This window comes from Lutra lutra, chromosome 2 (genome assembly GCF_902655055.1).
Source record: "Lutra lutra chromosome 2, mLutLut1.2, whole genome shotgun sequence".
Classification (NCBI taxonomy): Eukaryota; Metazoa; Chordata; class Mammalia; order Carnivora; family Mustelidae; genus Lutra; species Lutra lutra.
This window is the reverse complement of record NC_062279.1, coordinates 55,328,371-55,351,882: the sequence shown is the minus strand read 5'-3', so window position 1 is coordinate 55,351,882 and position 23,512 is coordinate 55,328,371. Positions and strand designations below refer to the sequence as shown.

Sequence of the window (23,512 nt, the reverse complement as noted above, 5' to 3'; positions counted from 1 at the left end):
GATACAGAAAAATAACTTTTAAGTGTATGTTTCTAGGTTTGATGAGAAGTGCTTTAATCAGCTATTAAGGCAGAAAAAATAAGCACCTATTATGTGTGATAAAAGACTGCTTTTGGATTTTGTTAAATGAGAAAAAATTCAACTAAAATGTTCTGTGAAGGTTATTACAACTTAAGGATCTTGCCATGTGAAATTTGAAACCCATAGTATTTCTTTCCTAAGAGAAGCTCTCTTCATGTGCCTTATTTCAGCTCTAAATCCTACTAGAAAGAGCAGAATGCACGAGGTTGAAATGCTGTGCTCAATAAATGTTTGTTTTTAACGGAGTTGATTGACCATGTTGGGAGTATCCCATTTGTACTCTGGATTTTCCTATCAGGGAAGGGGCATCCATATTGATTCATGGAACAGAAGGAACTGATTCCACACTTCAGGTTACCTCCCTGGCCCAGATCATCTTGGAACCCAGAAGCAGGACCATCCGTGGTTTTGAGGCCCTGATAGAAAGAGAGTGGCTGCAGGTAAGAAAAGCTGTTCGGTGTGCACAGGAACTGCTAATAATTGATGTGATCCCAGTTTGCAAGAGTGGAAAGAATGTATGAAATTTTGATTGATTAAAATGCTTAAATGGTATGTTTAACTGTCTTTCTCACAGTGAACATTTATAATCTTTACTGCTTCTCAACTTTTGTGCCTCTCTTTGCTTATTTTGCTCACTTGGCATTTCATTCCCTTAACAAATTCTCACTAATTGTACTTTGTTACCTACAGGGGAAATAACAAAGAGTGTAAAATAGTGTAGAGATAAAAAATATGAACAAAGCAGGAAGGGGGCATGAGGACTTGTATTATAAGGCACATGCTCTAGAACTTTCTGCCTTTTGCTCATCCGGCTCCACCCTATCCTCTTGCCCCACCAGTGACATCCTCCTGCTTTATTTAAGATACAGCTAAATGTCACTGCACTTATGAAGTCCTTCTTGGGACCTTAACCTTCTTCACAGCTAAAGATCAATCCACTGTCTTCATACCTTGTTCCCTAAATGAGACCCAAATAAAGTGACTCCTTTGAGGTCGGGGAAACATGCCCAATGGTTTCTCTTTTACCCCTAGGACTTAACGCAGTGCCATTACATAATGCTGAATGACAACTGAAAAAAGGCCTTGCAAAATAGATTGAGATCCTCCTGCAAGTCAGAGGTTGACTTACAAAATGTATATACACCGTGTAACTTAGTAAATGGTTGTGATTAAGAACAAATGTTTAGATAGATCTTAAAAGTAGAATTATCTCTGGAGAAAAATCATCTCTGGCCCTTCTAGTAAAAATTTAGATTTATTATATGTTAATGCTATTATGTATACCATGTCTGTCTATCCTGCTTGACAACTAACCTATATCTCTGTTCAAGTCCATCCCAAATATTTGGTAAAAATCTATAGCTTCAGCAACATTCCTCATGATGCAGCGCAAACGAATAAATGAATGTGATTTACATTACCATTTTGATGGGTATCAAAATACCATTAGCCACTGGTAAATGTTCATGACATTTTCTTTGTCAGATAAGGTAGCATAAGGACTCAAAGGAAAGCAAGTGTGTGAAATACCTAGAAGGGTGTGATTTGGGGTAAGGTCAGTAACCAGGTTCTGGGTGGACCAGAGAGCCAAATGATCTTAAATTTCCTTTAGTCAGTAGAGGGCAGACTCTTCCAGTTCCTTTGGAGAGAAGAGGGCAACTAGGAACAATTTTATCTCTAATATAAAAGTACTTATAAAGATCTTTTCATGACAATAACTTTTTTCCATATGTAATTAAAGTAAGAGTGACCTTATAAAGTTGTTGTGTAAGAGCCCCATATTTATTTCCATTCAGTAGTGACGCTTATGTAGCTTACAATAATCTGCAGCGCTTTGGAGAGATAAAAGGTGGTAGCTGTCTTTTGTTTGGTACCTAAAGACCTTATATTCTTTGACTTTGCTATAAATTAGAGACCTATGCAATTTTATTTTATGGAGTTCACCAAGGATAATTGCAGATTTTATGGTTATGCCTCAACTGCATGGCCTTGTTAAATATTTGGAAGTCCAGTTGTTTTCCCCAGTTGCTGAAAATTGTTTTAAACCAAGAAATCATTAAATAGCAACCATCCAGATTATATGATATTCCATCTAATAAGAGTTTTGTTGCAGTTGTTTGAAATAATGTTAATAGAGTGTACTATAATGTGCTCTCACTAGGCTATGACTGTCACATTTCCATTTTCTCTGTCTTAGGCTGGCCACCCGTTCCAACAGCGCTGTGCACAGTCAGCCTATTGTAATAGTAAGCAGAAGTGGGAGTCACCTGTATTTCTTCTCTTCTTGGACTGTGTGTGGCAGATACTTCGTCAGTTTCCTTGCTCTTTTGAATTTAATGAGAATTTCCTCATCATGCTCTTTGAGCATGCATATGCCTCACAGTTTGGAACATTTCTGGGCAACAATGAAAGTGAAAGGTGGGTACACGGCTTACATGGGATGGGGGCCATTCTGCTTGTGGTTGTTTTGGTTACTTCCTGAAAGAGACCAGAATTTGGTCCTACATTGATGTTACTTATAAGATGGTAGAGGTTACAGTTAGTATAAATTAAATTACATGAAGTATGTTCTTACTAGGAGCCTGTTCAGTGCTAGGTGAGAACATGCCCTAGACTTTGTTCTGTTAAATTAAAATTAGTCCATACACTGATTTAAAAGCTTTGAGTAAACTGGGTAACCATTTTAAATGTTAATTTCTTCATACAAGATCACGGTAATTTAACATCTGGAAAAAGCCTTAACGTATAATCCAACTTCACCTTCCATCCAGTTTTATAGATTGGGAGGGGAATATCCAGAAAGTTAACTGACTTGACCAGGGACACACAGCCAGTTGGTCACCAGTAGTAGGGCTATAATACAGGTTTTCCTGCTCCTGCTCCAGACTTTGTCTGTTACCCCTGGAAACTGTCCTCAGGCCCAAAGTGACAGTCTCCTTGATTCACAGTCCGGACAGGTCAAGTTTATAGGTTTATTTAGAAGATTCCTATTAGAATGATCTTTAAAGGTACTTAACTGGTAATCTCAGTTGGGTATAGTCAAAAGGTTTCCTCTTCTCTTTTTTCCTTTCTCATGCTAGCTAAAGGACAGTTTTGTTGGTTTTTTCAGAGAACCAACTTTGGTTTTACTGATGCTCTCTGTTGTCTTGTTTTCTATTTCATCTACCTACTCTCTCCTCTTATTTTTTTCCTTCTTTCGGCTAGCACTGGTTTAATTTGCCCTTCTTTTTCCAGTTCCTTAAGGTATAAAGTTACTGATTTAAAAGTTGTTAATGTGAGATCTTTGTTCCTTTTTTTTTTTTTTTTTTAAGATTGTATTTATTATTTGAGAGAGAGAAACAGCTGAGTGGGAGAGAGACAGTGAGTGAGAGAGAGCACGAGCTGGGGTGGGGTGGGGCGGGGGGGTTGAGGGCCAGTGGGAGAGGGAGAAGCAGACATCCAGCTGAGGAGGGAGCCCTATGCAGGGCTTGATCCCGGGACCCTGGGATCATGACCTCATCCGAAGGCAGATGCATAATTGACTGAACCTCCAGGCACCCCATCTTTGTTCTTTTTTAATGTAGATTTTTACTGCTATAGATTACCATCTGAGCACTGTTTCCACTGAATCCCCATATGTTGTATTAAGATATTGTGTTTTCATTTTCATTCATCTGTGGTTTTTTTTTTTTCTGTTACTGATTTCTGACTGCGTGCTGTCGTAGTTGGAGAAGATACTTGTATGACTTCAGTCTTTTAAAACTTATTGAGGTTTGTTTTGTGGCCTAACCTATGATCTATCCTGAAGAATGTTTCATTGACACCTGAGAAGAATGTGTACTGTGATCTCATTGAGCAGCGTGTTCTATATTTGTCTTACATTTTGTTCAAGTCCTGTATTTCTTTATTGGTCTTTTGTCTAGTTCAGTACATTGTCAGAAGTGGGATATTGCAGTCCTCAACTATATTGTAGAATTGTCTGTTTCTTTGTTTCATTATGTGGGGTTTTGCTTCCTGTATTTTGTGGCTCTGGTACAAGGTACATATATGTTTATAATTATTCTATCTTCTTGATTGATTGACTCTTTTTCCAGTTTAAAATATCCTTCTTTGTCTCTTATAAGAGTTTTTGTCCTAAAGTTTATTTCATCTGATGTAATATTTCCATTCCAGCTCTCTCTTAGTTACTATTTGTATGGAAAATCTTTTTTCATCCTTTTATTTTCAATGTTTGCATCTTTGAATCAAAAGTGAATCTTTTGTAGACAGTTGGATCATGTTTTTTAGTCCATTCTACCACCCTCTGCATTTCGATTGGAGAGTTTACTTCATTTATATTTAAAGTGATTACTGAAAAGTAATGGCTTATTTCTGCCAGTTTGAGATGTTATTTGTCTTATGCCTCTTTTGTTCTTCATCTCCTCCATTACTTGCCTTCCTTTATGTTTGATATTTTATAGTGTACTGTCATGATTCCCTTCTTATTTTGTGTGTATTAATTTTTTTTTTACTAGTTACCAGGTAGATTTCAACTAATATCCCAAATTTATAACTATCTACATTGAATACAAACTCAGCTTCAATGGCATACAAAACTTCGCTCTTCCATAGCTCCACTCTCCGATATGTTGTTATCACAAATTACATTATTACATATAATTATATTCTTATTTGCCCACTGACATGGGTTTATTATTATTTTTATCTGTTTGTCTTTTAAATTACGTAGGAAATAAAAAGAGGACTTACAAGTCAAAAATACAATAATAACTTACTTTTATACCTTCATATATAGTTATCTTTTCTGAGTTATTCCTTCATACAGCTTTGAGTTACTGTCTAGTGTCCTTTCATTTTAGCTTGAAGTATTCCTTTTTGCATTTCTCCTGTAGAGCAAGTCTTCTAGCAATGAACTCCCTCAGATTTTATTTATCTGGGAATGTCCTAATTTCTCCTTCATTTTTAAAGAATAGTGGTCCTGGTTGTAGAGTTCTTGGTAGATGGTTTTGTTTTTGTTTTTGTTTTTGTTTTCCTTTTAGCACTTCAGATATGTCATTGCTGTCCCTTCTAACCTCCATAGTTTCTGATGAGAAATCTCTTATGAGGGATGATATAAGATCCTTCTATATGAGGAGTTGCTTCTCTCTTGCTGCTTTCAAGATTCTCTCTTTCTGGCTTTTGTCAATTTGACTGTAATGTGTCTCCTTATAGATCTCTTTGCCTTTATCCTTCCTGGAGCCTGTTGAACTTTTAAATGTGTAGATTCATATCTTTTATCAAGTTTGGGGAGTTTTCACCCTTAATATTTTTGTATAGGTGGTTCTTTTTGTGTTCATTTTTTTCTATTGGTATTGAGGTATGATTGACCAATTGACCATTAATTCTTTATATATTCTTTCTCTCTTCTCTTTCCAGGATTCCCATTATGCTCTGTTGGTTCATTTTTCTTTATTCTTTTTTTGTTCGCCTCAGAATGGGGAAATTAAGTTGAGCTGTCTTCAAATTTGCTTATTCTTGTGCCTGCTTAGATCTGCTATTAAAATCATCTAGTGAGGTTTTTTTTTTTTTTTTTTAATTTCACATACTGTACTTTTCAATTCCAGGATTTCTATTTGGTACTGTTTTATAATTTTGTCTGTTTTTTGAGAAAGGCTAGGTGTTGAGACATTGTTCTCCTGGTTTTCTTTAGTTCTTTGTCCTTAGTTTTTTGGAGTTTTGTTTTGTTTTGTTTTTTAGCTCTTTGAGCATATTTAAAACTGTTGATCTAAGGTCTTCTTCTAGGGAAAGCAAAGTCAGTGCTTTCTTAGGGACAATTTCTATTATTCTATAATGGGCCATATTTTTAGGGTTTGCTTATGGGTTTTTTTTTTTTTTTTGCATCATTTGTAATTTTAAATCTGGACATGTAAAATATTATAATATTATAATGTGATTTCTCTGGAAATCAGATTCTTCCCAATCAGAGTTTGTATTTATTGCTTGCTGTAAGCTGTAACTGTTTGTTTATTTAGACCTTTTCTAAACATTTTGTAAAGTGTATTTTTCTTTCATGTGTAGTTTCTGAAGTATCTGTTCTTTCAGTTTGTGTGGAGCTAATGTTTGACAGTGATTTCCTTGAATGCCTGGAGACAAAAGAGAGAGTGGAAAAGAGGGAGGGGAAAAGTGATAGGGAAAACCACTCAAGACAAAGGGGAAAAAACCCTTTTGCAGTCTTTACAGATGGGCTTTGTGCTGGAATATTCCTTCAATGCTTAGGCCTCATCCTTAACTTCTGGCCCTCACTGAGCCTAGAGATCAGCCAAAGCCAAAATCTTGGGATCTTCTTGGGATCTTCTTGGGCCTTTTCTGAGCATGTTCCCTGCCTTAGGTATGCGTATGGCTTTCTCAAAGCCTCACTATACATGGACAACTTTGAATACACTGATTTTCCAAAGAAGCTTTTTCCTTGGGCTTTTGGGGCTCTGTCGTACCCCTCATCCATAACCTTTTCACTCAGATGGCTACAGGCTGTCCATTCACCTTATGCTTTCTAGGAATGCCCATCACTTTTCTGCCCATGGTGATTTTGAAGTTAGACATAACAAAGACAAGAGTTTCAGGTAGCCCTTGGTCAAGTTAGAAGAGAGACACAATTCTTTGTGAACGGGGACTTCTCTATTCCCTCTGGCTCCAGGAACCAGGGTCCCATACTAAGATCATGGGCTGCCATCTTCAAGACCTCTGTGAACTAGGGAAACAGTAGGGCAAGAGCAAATAAAAATATCATTAATCTTTTTTATTGTTTTTCAAGCTCCCTTTTCCTTGATTCTTTATTTGGTTGTGTGCCGTATATTTCTACTTCCCAGAAGTCTAACAAAGTAGATTCTAACAGTTTCTACTTGTGTTTTCAATGTTTCTCTGGAGGGATGGGCATTTGGAGCTGCTGACTCTGTCATTTTTAGTGGCATCGGTCTTCTTCATTTTTTAAGTATAATTTTGCTGATATGGACATCTTGATCAATAGTCTTTTTTTTTTTTTTTTTTTTTTTTTTTTTAGATTATTTTAGAGAGAGAGTGTGTGGAGGGGAGGGGCAGAAGCAGAGGGAAAGAGAGAATCTTAAGCAGACTCACACTGAGCACAGAGCCTGCCACAAGGCTTGATCTCATGACCAGCAGATCACCACCTAAGCTGAACCAAGAGTTAGACACTTAACCAGCTATGTCACAAGGTGCCCTGAACATGTCATACCACTGCCTTCTGGCCTCATGGTTTCTAATAAGTCAACCATTACTTTCATTAATAATCCCCTGTATGTAATGGGTCATTTTTCTCTTGTTGCTTTTACAATTCTGTTTTTCTTTGGCTTTTGACACTTTGACACTGATATGTCTCAGTGTGGACACTGAATTTATCCTACTTGGAGTTCCTTAATTATCTAGGGTGTGTAGAATCACATTTGAGAAGTTTTCAGACATTATTTTCCAAACAATTTTTTCTGCCTTTTTCTCTTCTCCTTCTGGAACTCCCATGGTGCATGTTGGTATATTTGGTGGTATTCCATAGCTTTGGAGATTCTTTTCAGTTTTCTTCAATTTTTCTTTCTTTTCTTCAGAAATTAATAATCTTAATTCACCTGTCTTCAAATTCACTAGTGCTTCTGCCAGCTTAAATCCACTGTTGAACTTCTGTGGTCATTTTTTCCATTTCATTTATACTTTAAAATCAGGAATTGTTTATTTCTTTTTATAACTTTTACCTCTTTACTGACATTGTCCATTTGGTATAGCATTGTTATCCTACTTTCCTTAATTTTTCAGGCATTTTTTTTTTTTAGCTCTTCAAACACATTTATGATAGCTAATTTAGCCTTTGTCTAGTGGGATTACCTGGGTGGCTCAGTCAGTTCAGTATCTGCCTTCAGCTCAGGTCATGATCCCAGAGTCCTGGCATCCTGAGATCCACCCCCTCGTGGTGCTTTCTGCTTAGCAGGGAGTCTGCTTCTCCCTCTCCTTCTGCCTCTCCCCCCACTCGTGCTCTCTCTCTTGCTTGCTCCCAAATAAATAAATAAAAATCCTAAATAAAGTAAAGTCTTTGTCTAGTAAGTTCAATATGTTCTGCCGCTCCCAAGGGACAATTTCCTTTTTTTACCCCTGAGTATTGTCCACACATTCCTGTTTCTTTATGTGTGTTGTAATTTGCTTTTTTTGAAAACTGATGTTTTAGGTAATATAATATGGCAAATCTGGAAATTAGATTCTCTACTTTCTGAATGATTAATTCTTACCTCCTTTGCTGAGGGGCGCCCTATATGTGTGTTAGACATGACTTAAATGCTCAGGTAGTTAGTTCATAGCTCTGTTCTCACCATCAGCTTATACAGGGCCTCGGTTCAGCCAGAGGAGAAAGAATTGGGGCTATCCCAAGCATTTCCTAGGCATGTGCACACCCTTTTGAATTCCCAGGAGTAGGTCAGAGCTTTAAAAGCCCCCATCCCAACCCCTGCTGCCCAAGGAAATCTCATTCCCCAAATCTTTTATTTTCCCTAGGCTCTTATTTGCCCCAACTGGCTTGGCAGCCTCAGGCAACTGTGATGTTAAATAGTTCTGGCTCATTGTTTATTTGTTCCTTTGTTTTGTCCCCTCCCCGCCAATTGTTTTTGACAAATATCCTGGGGAATAGGGCTTTTCCCTCTGAGAAAACTGTGAGTCAAGTCAAATGACCACAATACCCTACAAAGGAGGCTTTACCCGGGAGCTGGAAGACACTGTGAAATATTGACATGCTCTGAGGGTGTTATTATTTGAGGAGCTCCAAGGCTGGTTTGCCCCTCTATTGGCAATAAGGCTGCTGGTTTGCAGTGATACTGCAGAGCTGGGGAAAGGATGTTGGCATTGGCCAAGTTAAAATGGTCGGAATACTGTTCTTTCAGAGGTTAGTTTTTCTTGAATGAGTGTTCCTCAGATTGTCACAAGCCTTTTGTTAATTTCCAGAGTTGTGAAAGTATTTATTTTGACTGTTTTTGCCACTCTTTTCTTTACTTTTTGGAGGAGATATGTAGCTATCCGTACCCTATCGTTCCAGAAGTTCCACACCTACATGCAGCGTTTTAAACTATGCTCTGAGAAACCTTAGGTACCTTTCTTTTTTGGCTATGTTTTATTTTTTAAATAAAATTTAAATTCTGTTATTTGTTATTATGTTTGTTGTTTTTTTTTAAAGATTTTTTATTTATTTATTTGACAGAGAGAGATCACAAGTAGACGGAGAGGCAGGCAGAGAGAGAGAGAGAGGGAAGCAGGCCTCTCGCTGAGCAGAGAGCCCGATGTGGGACTCGATCCCAGGACCCTGAGATCATGACCTGAGCTGAAGGCAGCGGCTTAACCCACTGAGCCACCCAGGCACCCCTATTATGTTTTATTTTTTAAAGATTTTATTTATTTAGTTGATAGAGAGCGAGAGCATGCATCAATACGAGCATGGGGAGAAGCAGAATCCCCTCTTAAGCAGGAAACCTCACATGGGGCTTGATCTCAGGACCCTGAGAATAAAAAAGAATAAAAATGAATATAAAAAAAAAATTTTTTTTTTAAATGTACCAGTTCACTTTCCATCCCTGTGAGTTTATTCTATGATAAAAGAGTGTTACAGAATTCCAGGTGTTTTGTTTTTTTTTTTTTTTAATTTTATTTATTTATTTGAGAGAGAAAGAGACAGAGTGAGAGAGAGCATGAGAGGGGAGAAGGGCAGAGGGAGAAACAGACTCACCATGGAGCTGGGAGCCTAACGTGGGACTCCATCCCAGGACTCTGGGATCATGACCTGAGCCGAAGGCAGTTTGCTTAACAAGCTGAGCCACGCAGGCACTCCAGGGTGATTCTTATGAAGGCTGTTCATTGTATATAAATGTAGATCGTATCTGTATTTACATCAAGATATATTCATTTTTATTCTTTGACAGTCCATCTGCATTTTATGTACATGTAATCTATTTGTCCTAGAAGCTAAGTCTCTAAAAAATTTTAGGCTTTGAGATTTGACTCAACCTCCATTTTTAATATGTCTCTAATCTTTGTTCTTTGCATTCTAGACTTTTCCAAAACAAAAAAAGAAAGTTATTTTTATATTTAGTTATTTTAAATTAAAATACAGTGCCGGGGTGCCTGGGTGGCTCAGTTAAGTGTCTGCCTTTGGCTCAGGTCATGATCTCAGGGTCCTGAGATCAAGCCCCATGTGAGGTTTCCTGCTTAAGAGGGGATTCTGCTTCTCCCCATGCTTATATTGATGCATGCTCTCGCTCTCTATCAACTAAATAAGTAAAATCTTTAAAAAATAAAACACAGTTCCAGATACAGTAAAGGAGTTGTATATAGTAACATTCTGTTCTCTGGGTTATTGTTTAACACTATGCCTAACATGACCAGATTCTGGTTTTATCCTTGTTTTATTACTGAGAGTTATAATGCTGGTTGGATTTTCTGACAAATATTGTTATTCTACAACATTTTATTCATCTGTTAAAAGTTTTAATATACACAGAGAAGAAACTGTCCTCTGGGGAGGAGCATTTAATGATGGTTGTTACCATGTAATTGCTTTAATGGCAATTTTCTTCCTTAATCAGATGTAAGTTGAAGCTGCAGCAGAAAACGATGTCTCTGTGGTCTTGGGTGAATCGGCCTGGTGAACTGAGTAAGTTCACCAATCCTCTCTTTGAAGCCAACAATCTTGTCATCTGGCCTTCAGTCGCTCCACAGAGTCTTCAGCTATGGGAAGGTAAGCTGTGCATCTTTTGCAGACTTTTTGTTGATAGTCAAGGATCCTCTCTGAACTGCCTCTGAGTACCCGCTGTTGTTAATATTTGAAGATGGTGAGTGGACCTGATACTCAGAGCTGTGTGTGACTGCTCTTTTTTTCTCAGTGTGGACATGGTTCTTTCACATGTGTTATCTAGTCACACTTGTTTTGTTCAGCCACCATTTCAGAAATAAACAGTGGTTATTCGATGGATACTGCTGTTAATATTGGACATTTTCCCTAGGTAGGAAGATACATGATTATTTTTAATTGTGACTAAAATTTACCAACTTAACCATATTTAGGTATATAGTTCATTCTTGTCAAGTATATTCCTGTTGTTACAAAACAGGCCTCCAGAACTTTTCTTCTTGCAAATTTGAAACTCTCTACTCACTAAACAACTTCCCATTGCCCCTGGTAACTACCTTTCTGCTTTCTGTGTCTATGAGTTTGACAACTCTAGATACCTCATATGAGCGAGATCATACAGTATTTGTCTTTTTGTGACTGACTTCTTTCACTTAACATAATGTCCTCAAGAGTCATCCATATTGTAGCCTGTGTCAGAATGTCTAAGGTTGAATAGTTTGCCATCATATGGGTTTACCACATTTTTTTTTTTTTTACCCATTCTTACATTACTGGTGGGCACTTGGGTTGCTTCTACCTGTTGGCACACAGATGCACAAATATCTCTTCAAGACACTGCTTTTGATTTTTTGGGTTATGTACCCAGAAGTGGAATTGGTGGATCATATGATAATTCTGTTTAATTTTTGAGGAACCACCATACCATTTTCCATAACAGTTGCACCATTTTACAGTTCCACCAACAGTGCGCAAGGGTTTCAAGTTCTCCATGTCCTTGCCAACACTTGTTGTTTTTGGATCTTTTTCCCGCTTTGGGTATTCTCATTCTCATGGGTTAGGGAAAGTACATGTGTAAAAAAGTTTGTAGGTAGTTGGGATAGGAATAAATTTTAAGCTCCAAGCAGAGGGTTTCTGTGTCCTTTATTAAATAGCCATTAGGAAAGTTTACTTTGCTAAATGCAATTGAAGCGTTAATGAACCAGTTATTCTGGTAAGGTTCTATAAACATACATAATGTTATCTATGCACTGATGTACATATCTCATTGTTCATGGGAACAATAATTCATACTTAATTTTCCAGTCCATTCTAAAGAAGGTATTTAACCTACATTAATTTTTCAGACTCCTGAAATTTATCTCCATAAATACCAAAGCTTGTTTTTAAAAATCTAACCAAAATCTAAAATATATTAGCCATCCATTAAACAAAGATTACAAAATGCCATTTCTTTTTAATCATTTTGAAGGTAATAAGTACATCTTTATTCATCTTCGTATTTTTGAAAGATTCATTTATCTATTTGAGGAAAGAGAGAGCATGAGCAGGGGGAGGAGAGAGAGAGAATCTCAAGCATACTCTTGTACTGAGCCCAGCACAGCGCTTGATCCCAGGATCCCAAGATCATGATCTCAACCAAGAGTCGGAGGCTTAACTGACTGAGCCACTCAGGCACCCCTCATCTTTGTATTAAACAGCACAAAGTCTACACACAAGGAATGCTAGCTGTTTGGTAATTGAACTGAATTGCCACAAATTCAGCTATTATACCATGTTTTAATATGTTATGCCCACAAGGGCAGTTCATATGTGGGAAACTGCCCTTTAACTGTAAAAGGGCCTCAGATTGCTTTGCTCTCTGTTTGAGACTGGGTCTCTCACTTGTCTGGATGTCAGCTCTTACCTCTCATTCCTCTTGGCATATCTGTCATTAGCTGCCTTCCTTCCTCCTCGGTTTATGCTTCTAATCTTATCTGTTGAGGTGTTCCCAAGTTAGATTTGTGAGAAAGCAGCCTCAGATAGTCTCCAGATTCTTGGAGTCTGAGCTTTAGTGCTTGGAAATTTCTGGCTGCTCAGAACTTCTCTTTGCCTACTTTCTCAATTGTTGTAGACAGTCACCTGTGCAGGATCAGTGAGCTCTTCAGTGAGACCTTACATCCAAACTTTTTGTTAAAGATTTCTGGGACAGTTTACCTAGAAGCCACTGTCATGTTTAATACATAAAGTAAGAGACTAGCTACTTGGGAGAAAAGCCATAATTGGAGTTGGATGGCCTAAGGGATAATTAAACTAGTTTTTACCAAACCTTATTGAGAGTTTAGAGATGAAGTGATTAGAGGAAATCTTGTTACATGAATGAATTCCTACCATTCCATTAAGAACAGAGTTTCCGTATATGCTTAGTGCCCCAGCTTAGAAATGGAAGAAATTCTGTGCAAGGTAAAATCTTCTCATAGTGGGTATATGGGTTGTATAACGAGATTACTCTTTGACCTTAAAATGTCTCTCTTCTGTTTATGTTTACATCACAGGTAACCATTAGTGTTAAGTCATTCCTGAATTGTAGAACAGGATTTCAAACACAGGCTCATATAATGGAAAAATCCACGAAGTCCATTCTTCAAGCTATGTTTCTGTTTTCCCTTTCTGATGGAGAGTAACTTTATGGTTCTGGCAGATTGGTTTATAGAAAGTGTTTTTAAAGAATCGTAAAACCTTTATGAACTTACCAGCTACTGAAATATTACTGCCTGGAAAGTTTTTGTACCTCCTTATTTGAATGTCTTTAACCCATGATGTTGGGATGGTACAGTTAATGTAGATCTGTGCAGATGAGGAAATGTTTCCTTTTAGTCTATAATAAAAGGATAATTATTGGGAAAAGAAGGACGTGCCTGTAGAATTAAAAGAGCACCTCTTAAGAGACAGAGCACTGAATTTAGGTTTTTATTATTTTCCCTGATTGAAGTGTAGTTGACATATAATTAGTTTCAGGTGTACAACATAGTGATTCAACATTTACATACATTACACAGTGATCATCACGGTAAGTCTTGCTACAGCCTGTCACCATACAAAGTTGTTACACTGTTATTAACTCTAATACATTGCATCCCCATGTTTTATTTATAACTAGAAGTTTGTGCCTTTTAATCCTCTTCTATTTTGTCCATCACCCCATCTCCCTCCCCTGTGGCAACTATCAAATTGTTCTCTGTATCTGTGAGTGTGGTTCTATTTTCTTTTGTTTGTTTTGGTTTTCATTTTTAGATTCCACATCTAAGTGAAATCATGTGGTATTTATTATTCTCTACCTGACTTATTTCACTTGGCATAATACCATCTGGACTCATATTGTTGTTGCAAATAGAAAGATGTCATTCTTTTTTATGACTGGGTAGTATTCCATTGTGATGTATATATACCACATCTTCTTTACCCATTCATCTGTTGGTGGATACTTAGGTTGCTTCCATACCTTGGCTATCATAAATAATGCTGCAGTTAACATAAGGGTGCATTCTTTTGGAATTTGTGTCTTCATTTCTTTGGATAAATACCCAGAAGTCGAAATGCTAGATCATATAGTAGTTTATGTTTAATATTCTGAGGAATCTCCATACTGGTTTTCATATTGGCTACACAATTTTGCATTCCCACCAACAGAGCATGAGGTTTCCCTTTTCTCTGCATCCTTGCCAGTGGTTGTTATTTCTTGTCTTTTTGCCATTCTGACAGGTATGAGCTAATAACTCATTGTGGTTTTTATTTGCATTTTACCCTGATAATTTGTGATGTTGAGCATCTTTTTGTGTGTCTCTTAGCCATCTATATATCTTTTTTGGAGAAATGTCTATTCAAGTCATACACCTTTTTTTTAAATTGGATTTTTTTATGTTGAATTAAGTGATTCCTTTATATATTTTATAGTAACCCTTTATCAGTTATATCATTTGAAAATAACCATTCAGTAGGTTGCCTTTTGTTTTGTTGATGGTTTCCTTCCTTGTTTAAAAGCTTTTTAGTCATGGGGCACCTGGGTGGCTCATTTGTTAAGCGGCTGCCTTCGGGCTTAGGTCATGATCCCAATCCCGGGGTCCTGGGACAGCCCCACTTCGGGCTTCCTGCTCAGTGGGGAGCCTGCTTCTCCCTCTCCCTCTGCCTGTTGCTCCCCCTGCTTGTGCTATGTCTCTCTCTTTCTCTCTCTCTCTGTCAAATAAATAAATAAAATCTTAAAAAAAAAATTTAAAAAAAAAAAAAACGCTTTCCCTTTCTAGTCTGGGGCACCTGGGTGGCTCATCATTAAGTCTGCCTTTGGCTCAGGTCATGAGCCCGGGATCCTGGCTTAAGGCCTACATCCGACTCCCTGCTCAGCAGGAAGCCTGCTTCTCCCTCTCCCACTCCCCCTGCTTGTATTCCCTCTCTCAATGTCTCTGTCAAATAAATAAATAAAATATTTTATAAATAAATAAATAAAAGCTTTCTAGTCAGATGTCCCATTTGTTCATTTTTGGTTTTGTTAGCCTTTGCCTGAGGAGACATATCCAAAAAATTCCTGCTAAAACTTATGTCAAAAAAATACTGCCTATGCTTTCCTCTAGGAGTCTTATCACTTCCTTTCTTACCTTTAAATCTTGAATCCATTGTGAGTTTATTTTTGATATGATATAAGAAAGTGGTCCCGTACATTGTTTTGCATGTAGCTGTCCAGTTTTCCCAGCATCATTTATTGAAGAGACCGTCTTTTCTCCACTGTATATTCTTGCCTCCTTTATTGAAGAGTTGACTGTGTAAGTAGGTGCTTATTGCTGGACTCTATTCTGTTTTGTCGATCTATGTGTCTGTTTTTGTGCTGTTAACATATTGTTTTGGTCACTGTAGCTTTGTAATATATATCAGGGAAGGTGATACCTCCAGCTTTGTTCTTTTCTCAAGATTGCTTTGGCTATTTGGGGTCTTTTGTGTTTTCATACAGATTTTAGGATTATTTGTTCAATTTCTGTGAAAAATGCCTTTTGATAGAGATTGCATTGAATCTGGAGATACTTTGAGTAGTATGGGCATTTTAACAATATTTTCCAGTCCATGAGCATGGTATATCTTCCCATTTATTTGTGCTGTCGTCAGTTTATCAATGTCTTAGTTCTTTTACCTCTTTGGTGAAAGATCTTCCTCCTATTCATAGGTTTTTTTATGCAACTATAAATGGAATTTTTTTATCTTAATTTCTCTGGTAGTTCATTATTACTTTATAAAAATGTGGGTTTATGTGTATTTTATATCCTTCAACTTTACTGAATTTACTAGTTTCAATAGTTTTTTGGTGGAGTCTTCAGGATTTTTTATATATAGTATTATGTAATCTGCAGATAGTGGCAGTTTTACTTTTTTTCCAATTTGAGAGCCTTTTATATCTTTTTCTTGTCTGATTTCTGGGCTAGGATCTCCAATACTGTGTTGAATAAAAGTGTTAGTAAGAGTAGGCCTCCTTATCTTATTTGTGATCTGGAGGAAAAGCTTTCAGCTTTTCACTGTTGTGTGTGTTAGCTATTGGTTTGTCATACATGGCCTTTATACCCAGTTTGTTGTGAGTTTTTAATCATAAATGACTATTGAATTTTATCAAATGCTTTGTCTGCATCTGTTGAGATGATCACTTGGTTTTATCCTTGTTTTTGTTAATGTGGTATATTGTGTTGATCTGTGGGTATTGAGCCATGCTTTCATCCCTAGAATAAATCCTGCTTGATGGTGTATGGTGCTTTTCATGTATTGTTGAATTCAGTTTGCTAATATTTTGTTCAGGATTGTTGCATCTAGTTTCATCTGGGTTATTGGCCTACAATTTTCTTTTTTTTGTGCTGTGTTTATTTGGTTTTGGTATCAGGTTTTGGAATGAGTTTGGAAACATTCCTTCCACTTCAACTTTTTGGAGTAGTTTGAAGAGAATAAGTATTAACTCTTCTCCAAATGTTTGGTAGAATTCATCTGTGAAGCCATCTGGTCCTAAGCTTTTGTTTGTTGGGAAGTTTAGGTTTTTAAATAACAATGTTTATGGTTCTGCTATAAGTGTCACTTTTGTAGTGAAAGTGATTTTATACATTTATAAGGTCCTACAGGTCTGAGTAAAGTTCTATAATTGAAAAAAAAAAAAGATTTGTATTGTGGAACTGGAAAATTTATGGCATTGTAAGTTACCAGCTTACTTATAATCCTGGATATATCAGAGAATAGTGTTTTAATTCATTTCATAATTTTGTGGGGGGGTTTGAAGAATGAAAATTATGTACAAAGAAATAGTGATGTTTTAGTGTATTTAGTTACACTCTTAGTACCTCAAGATACTTGCCTATTTCAGAGTATAATAAATATAGAAGCGAATTGTTAAAAAAAAAAGAATATATCATATATGGAATAATGTTAATCCATTGTATGTATTTTTTTTGCCTTCTGTCTTCCTTTACTGGATTCAATAGGTATTTTCCTACGTTGGAACAGATCCTCCAAGTATTTGGATGAAGCATATGAAGAAATGGTTAACATCATTGAATATAACAAGGAATTACAGGCAAAAGTAAATGTACTTAGGAGGCAGTTGGCAGAACTGGAAACTGAGGATGGAATGCAGGAGAGTCCCTGAAAAGTCTCCCCACAACCTGCATAAATAAGGACCTTCCAGGACCTGAATCCCACCTCTCTCTCCCTTGGCCCTTCAGTTCACTTTTACACAGTGAACTGAAGCCTTGAACGTAAGGCTTTAGATGTGAGAACCCTCTAATATAGTGGATTTCTCAATACATTATGAATGAAACTTACTGTAGTTATTCATGTTTCATGTGGCCTGTTAGGCCTCTCTATTTTGGGAGCAGAAAGGAGGTGCTAGTCATTTTATTTTTTGTGAAACAGGTGACCTATTTAATGCCATTTGTGTTATATGCCATTTAATCCTAAAATTTTTTCTGTGTCTACTTTCCAAACAGTGCTCCAGACCAGTCAAGGATATGATTAATCTCTTTAGGGAATATTTGTTAGTTTTAAAAAAGATCAGACTTTTAAACACTCCAAATGCAGAAATATTTTTCAAAACTGAAATGGTTGATAAACCAAGAATTTTGTGATTAACATGCTATTTCCAACACCTGTGCCCTTCTCTTTAAAATAGCTTTGGATTAACAAAGCTGAATTCATTCTCATTCTGGTTTGTCAAGAAAGGAAAATCTGAATATTTATTCAAGGTAAATATTTTTACAAGGATTATAGTATAATCCTCTGATATTTACATTAAGAAGTAACTTTTAACAGTAGACAGTAAAAGTATGTGCAATATAGAAATAAAGTAGGTCTTTGTTACTGATACAGTATCATTACTGTTGAATTGGTTTTTCACCATACATATTAAATGTGTATCAAGTGCTGGATATCCCATTAAACCATCATTTAGGATACATGTTAGTTTGTTATAATTAAGCTACAAGTACGGTTTCTTTAAACCAGAAATGCACTGCCCTTGTCTGAAGTTCTTACTGCACTGTTTCATGTATCTATATGTGTTAAGATTTATTATGTTATGTTTTATTTTTAAGTATTCTAAGAGTTTACTGATACTAAGCTTAAACCTTTCATGTTGGCCTGAGCCTTTTGAAAATTTATCTTGACTCTGCTGATTTGTTCTTTTTATGTTAGGCAAATCTAATTAAAGTGGAGGTGAAAGTTTATGAACATGACACAGCTATGTTTTAAACTGCAGAAACAGATTGAAATGTTTCAATGTTATGACCGTATTTATGCTATGCTAGTTTATGCCTGCTACGCTGAAAGTTTGTGGTTCAGTGCTTTCTATATACATTTCTGTTTTGTGGCACTGTTCATTTTAATAAATACTATCAATTTTAGTTTTCTATTAAAAGGATAGTCGAAGAGTAAATGTTTAATACCATTTCCACCCCATCTGTTTATAACCATTTCAGTGTAAAGCACACCAAAACTGAACCCTGCTTTAGAGCTATATATTGAGCTAAAAATATAATACAAAAAATATCTAGTTTAGCATAATCTATGGCCACATTCAGACACCTTAGAAAATAGCAAATACTTTCCTTCTCCAGTTGCCCAGACTTCATCTTTTTTGTTTTCTTGGACTGGTAGCAAAAGGCTTGGACAACAACAACACATATCAGAACTCTCCTTTGGCATATTTGCCTGCCTTCTTCTCTAAGCTCAGATTTACCCTCGACTTATTTTCTTGGCTATAGTTATGAGTCTTGAGTCATCAAAACCCTCACAAAAGGCTACAGCAAGGAGCAAAGGAGATCTTGCTATTGATATCTCCATGTTGTGTGAAATGTTTATATTAATATTTTAAAATAGGAAATACTCTAGCTTTTTTATCACCCCTTAAAATTGCTTGCTGCATTTGTTCATGCTGCTGATCCTTTTGTTTGCTCCTGTTTTTGTCTCAAAAATAGATATGAAGGAGCCCTTCTCCGTTAACGGACCCATATGGACAACTATTCAGAGTTTTGTTTTGTTGTTGTTGTTTTTAGTGATTCTTTAGAAATAACTCCCACTGGTGACATTGGCCATTGGGCTTCCATGGATGAGGGCTTTTATTAGGCTTGGTCCTGGAGAAATTGTACACCATCAATTTAAACCTGTCTTCCTGATGAATGTTTTATGTGTGAGACAGAGTCCAGTAATAGTGTAGTGTTTCTTTTTCTTTTATTGAGGCAGTAATCTTAAGCTATTTGGACAAGTTTTGCATTTTAATATTAATTTATAATTCAGGATTGTGCAAACCTCAGTTCTGTTTATAGGTCATAAAAACGAACTTTGATATCAGTGCATTTTCAAAGGGGACATTAATAATGCAAATATTAGGGTTTTCCCAAACTCAAGAACTGTGTCAAAGGTGCGTTATCAATATACTTTAAAGAGGGATTTTAGTAATACTATGAAGTTACCCATTCCTTGGATGAGAAGAATACATAAAATGGATATACTCATGAGAAGATACTTGTTAAACATTAAGTTTGGAGAATTACCTTTGATAAATGTGGCTTTAAAAACTTGAATGAAGAGAGTGTGGCAGAATTAGTGAGCAAACTAATTACCCCGTAGGAGCCAATAATAATCAAGTGAGATATAATCAAGTTTATATATATTAAGCATCTTATGTATTCATTTATAGTAAAGGCTGGTTTACATTTTAGGGATGCAAAAGTAGGTCCTACAGAGAATATTCTAAAAATAAAAAAGATTGCTATAGTCTTCTATTGGCAATACAGGGATCTTTAGATTTTAAATTAACAATTTTTTTAGAAACCACAAGAACATAGTTGGTTGATTATATTAAGATTTTGAAACTTTTTGGGTGGTAAGACTTTTCAGTTAATTAATTGCTTGGTCAAGATTTTCATTCTGGTTTTATTAAATGAGAAGAAAACAAGCAGAAACTATAAAATCTAGTAGGATTAAAACAACCTATAAATATATTTTATTTCTAAAAGAAATTAGGCATTTAAAACAAGATTTTAAAGTGATTTTTGGGGAAACTTTGGAAGACAACAGTTAGTCATTTCAGATCCCATACAGGTAATTTAAAAGCTTTCTTTGAATTCTGTGGCCTCATTTACAGAGGTGATATGTCATTGCTTTTCATTTTAAAGGATGAAATTTAGTGACATTTTAGTCTTTGATTCACTCAGTATTTATAATAAATTAAAAAATCAGTATCATGGAAAAGGTCTGATCAATAGTTTGTCTCTTGAAGTGAAAAATAGAAGGAACATTTTGCTGTACTTTAAAAAAAAACAATCTGCAGGGTGCTTGGGTGGCTCAGGTCATGATCCCAGGGTCCTGGAATCGAGCCCCATGTTGGGCTCCCTGCTCAGCCAGGAGCCTGCTTGTCCCTCTCCCTGCTGCTCATGCTATATCTCTTTCTCTCTCTCTCCCTCTAATTAATTAATTAATTAAAATAAATTAAAATCTGCTTAGTAGAGATGTAATTGTAGTTGATCTGGTTTTGAAATCAGCTATTTTAATTGTCAGTCTTAACCAGGTCATCAGATTCACTTATTATCAGACCCCAACCTGAGGCAAAATTTTGGTATTCATCCATATTCAGATTTAATGAGTGAAAACTACAAGAGGCTATCACGAGCACCCTTTACCAGAAAGTTATTTCCTGGACCAAAAAAGGGGCAAATTTTAGAGTACTTGATCCCCTGTCCTGGCAGCTTCAAAATTTACCAGAGAAGGAAGTCATTCAGTACATCTGATACAGGTTTATTATACCTCAAGACAACATAGATTAGTTATTTATTATTCTTTAATGTGGGTTAGATCTTTTCCGCCTCGAGAGCTGGTATCCTAAGTTATTACCAGATAGTATTTTTATGTAATTTGCCATCTTAACAAAAAACATTTAAAGACTAATTCCTCCATTAATATTTATTCTCAGACGATATGAAATGCCAATTTCCTTATAGTATCAGTTTTCTGATTTGTTTTTCCTTGAGTAAACTATTTATACCATCGCTGAGTCTTTATTTATATCGTGTCCATAGCATCTTCTTCCTTTAAACCAATAGCTCAGATGAGACCCTGTGAAACTGTAGGGTGAGGTTTTGGAAAGTTTGAACTTCTTATCAAAATTCCCCTTAAAAAAGTCCTGTTTTTGAACTCTGTTGTGGAACTGTAGTTTATGCTTAATTTAGTGAAAAATAGTGGGGGTCACTGTAGACACTACATTGTCCTGAAAATTAATTCTTGATGAAAGCTTCCTGATGTTTAGAAACATTCTGTTTAACCATCTGTGAGTATACAGATTAACTGTATTAGTAATTTGTAATAAAAAGTTGTGCAGCACTGCCTGTGTCTCTGCCCAAGACATTTTCCATTTGCTTCACTTTTAAAATGAGCATATCTTTGGAGACATGGATTATTCTACACAAATACACTGAGTTCTGTTGCTTAGCATCCTTATAGCTATATTACCATCTACACTAAAAATGTACTTGCACAATTTAGTAATATTCAAAAAAAGAATATGTCTTTCTTCAATAGCCGGGTATTTGGATTGTATTCTTGATATATTTGAATGTGACTCTTGGATTTAAGTGCACTATTATTCATGTCTTACATAATAAAATTGCACTATATGACAAATATGTGTATAACGTATGCTTTGCTAAAACCTCAGAGTGCTGTAATGGACAGGTTTCTATTATGTGAACCTGTCTATATATAGTCTTAGGGAAGAATTCTAAACTTTTTAAAGTCTCTGTAACATTTTAATATTATTTGTAATGTTCCCTATGTGATCAGTTCAGTTATGTCCTGAAACTGGAATCACTCATGGTGAGTTGGCTGCTTTGTCAAGCTTGGTTTACTTAATCATGAAACAGTCTTGTTGAACATAGTACTGTTATCCTAGTATATAAGATGTGTGTGGTGTGCTCTCTGTCTCAGAGGACTGTTGCACAGATGCTAGTGTTTAATGTCTATAGACAGTGGTAATAAAATTTGAATATATTCAAATGCTGGTAAATTAAATCTATAGACTGACTTTAATTTTTTTTCAAATATCTATGAAGGTTTTGGCAGTAGCTCAAAACTGCTATATATAAACCTTATATTTTGAAAAAAGAGCCACAAAAATGTTGCAAAATAGTACAATGATCTCCCATAAACTGTTCAACTTGACTGAATAATTAATATTTATCACATTTGACTTGACACTCCTGATTGTGTGATTTATTGCTATTATTTTGCTGAAATATTCAAGGTTAAGCTACAGACCTCATGACCTTTCTACATAAATATTTCAAAGATATCTCTCAAGATTTGAGTATGTATTATGCATTCCGTTTACTCAGTTCATATCACCATGAATAAATCAATGAAGGAAAAGGGAAAGCTCTCTGTTAGACCAGATAGCCAACTATGAAACATAGAAGAATGACAAAATTAGAAAGTCACTATTTGGCAGCCACTGCAGTAATAATTGATCTAGGCAGTCATCATCTGTGGGTGCTATAACTGGCAGGTGAGTTTGTAAGGGAAAGCATATAGTCTCAAAGTATCTTTCCTTAAAATGCTAGTTAGAAAGGGGGAAAACAGTAACTTTACAGTGAAGGAACCAGGCAGATATCATCTTATCCAAGCACAATTAACATTACTAGTTATGGTACATACCAACATCGTGGATCATAACTACTAAGAGCAATGTATCACTTTTGTGGCATTTTAGGATTTTTTTTTGTTTTTTTAAAGATTTTATTCATTTATTAGAGTGAGTGAGTGAGGGGGAATAAGGAGGGAGAGGGATGAGAGACTGCACTGAGCACAGAGCCTGATGTGGGCTTGATCCCAGGACCCTGAGACCACAACTTAAATCAAAATCAAGAGTCAGATGCTTAACTGAGCCACCCAGGCACCCCTTTTGTGGCATTTTTGTAAAAACAAACCAGGAAAGCACAACCTGGATCTAATTATAAGGACGCATCAGGCCAGCTTAAATTGGAGGAACTTCTACAACACAGCTTGGTCTGTTTGAATTTTACAGAAGAAAATTCTTCAATTACAGAAGAAAACTTAAAAAGTTTTTGTAAGTTTGAACTCACTTCAAAAATTTTAAGAAATCAAAGTGAACAGAAAACAGTAGTTGACATTCATACAGAGCTGTAAAATTAAAAATAAAATATCTCAGCTGATGAAAATTACCCCCCAAAATGAAACACTGAACAGAAGAAAACTGATACACATTCCAAAAGGAATAAATACTTTTAAGGAAAACTCCAGATA

At 36.1% G+C, this 23,512-nt stretch overlaps 1 protein-coding gene across 2 annotated transcripts in view; it reads left to right on the top strand.

Annotated features, from left to right (window-relative positions):
- MTMR9 (myotubularin related protein 9) overlaps positions 1-22,261 on the top strand; it is a 56,830-nt gene extending 34,569 nt beyond the window's left edge. For both annotated transcript variants that reach the window (XM_047717457.1, XM_047717458.1), the window contains 4 exons: positions 380-521; positions 2,279-2,499; positions 10,662-10,813; positions 17,185-22,261. In XM_047717457.1, coding sequence (XP_047573413.1) covers positions 380-521; positions 2,279-2,499; positions 10,662-10,813; positions 17,185-17,348 — 679 coding nt within the window. In that variant the 3' untranslated portion in view covers positions 17,349-22,261. The remainder of the gene's footprint in view (positions 1-379; positions 522-2,278; positions 2,500-10,661; positions 10,814-17,184) is intronic.
- The last annotated feature ends 1,251 nt before the right edge of the window (positions 22,262-23,512 follow it).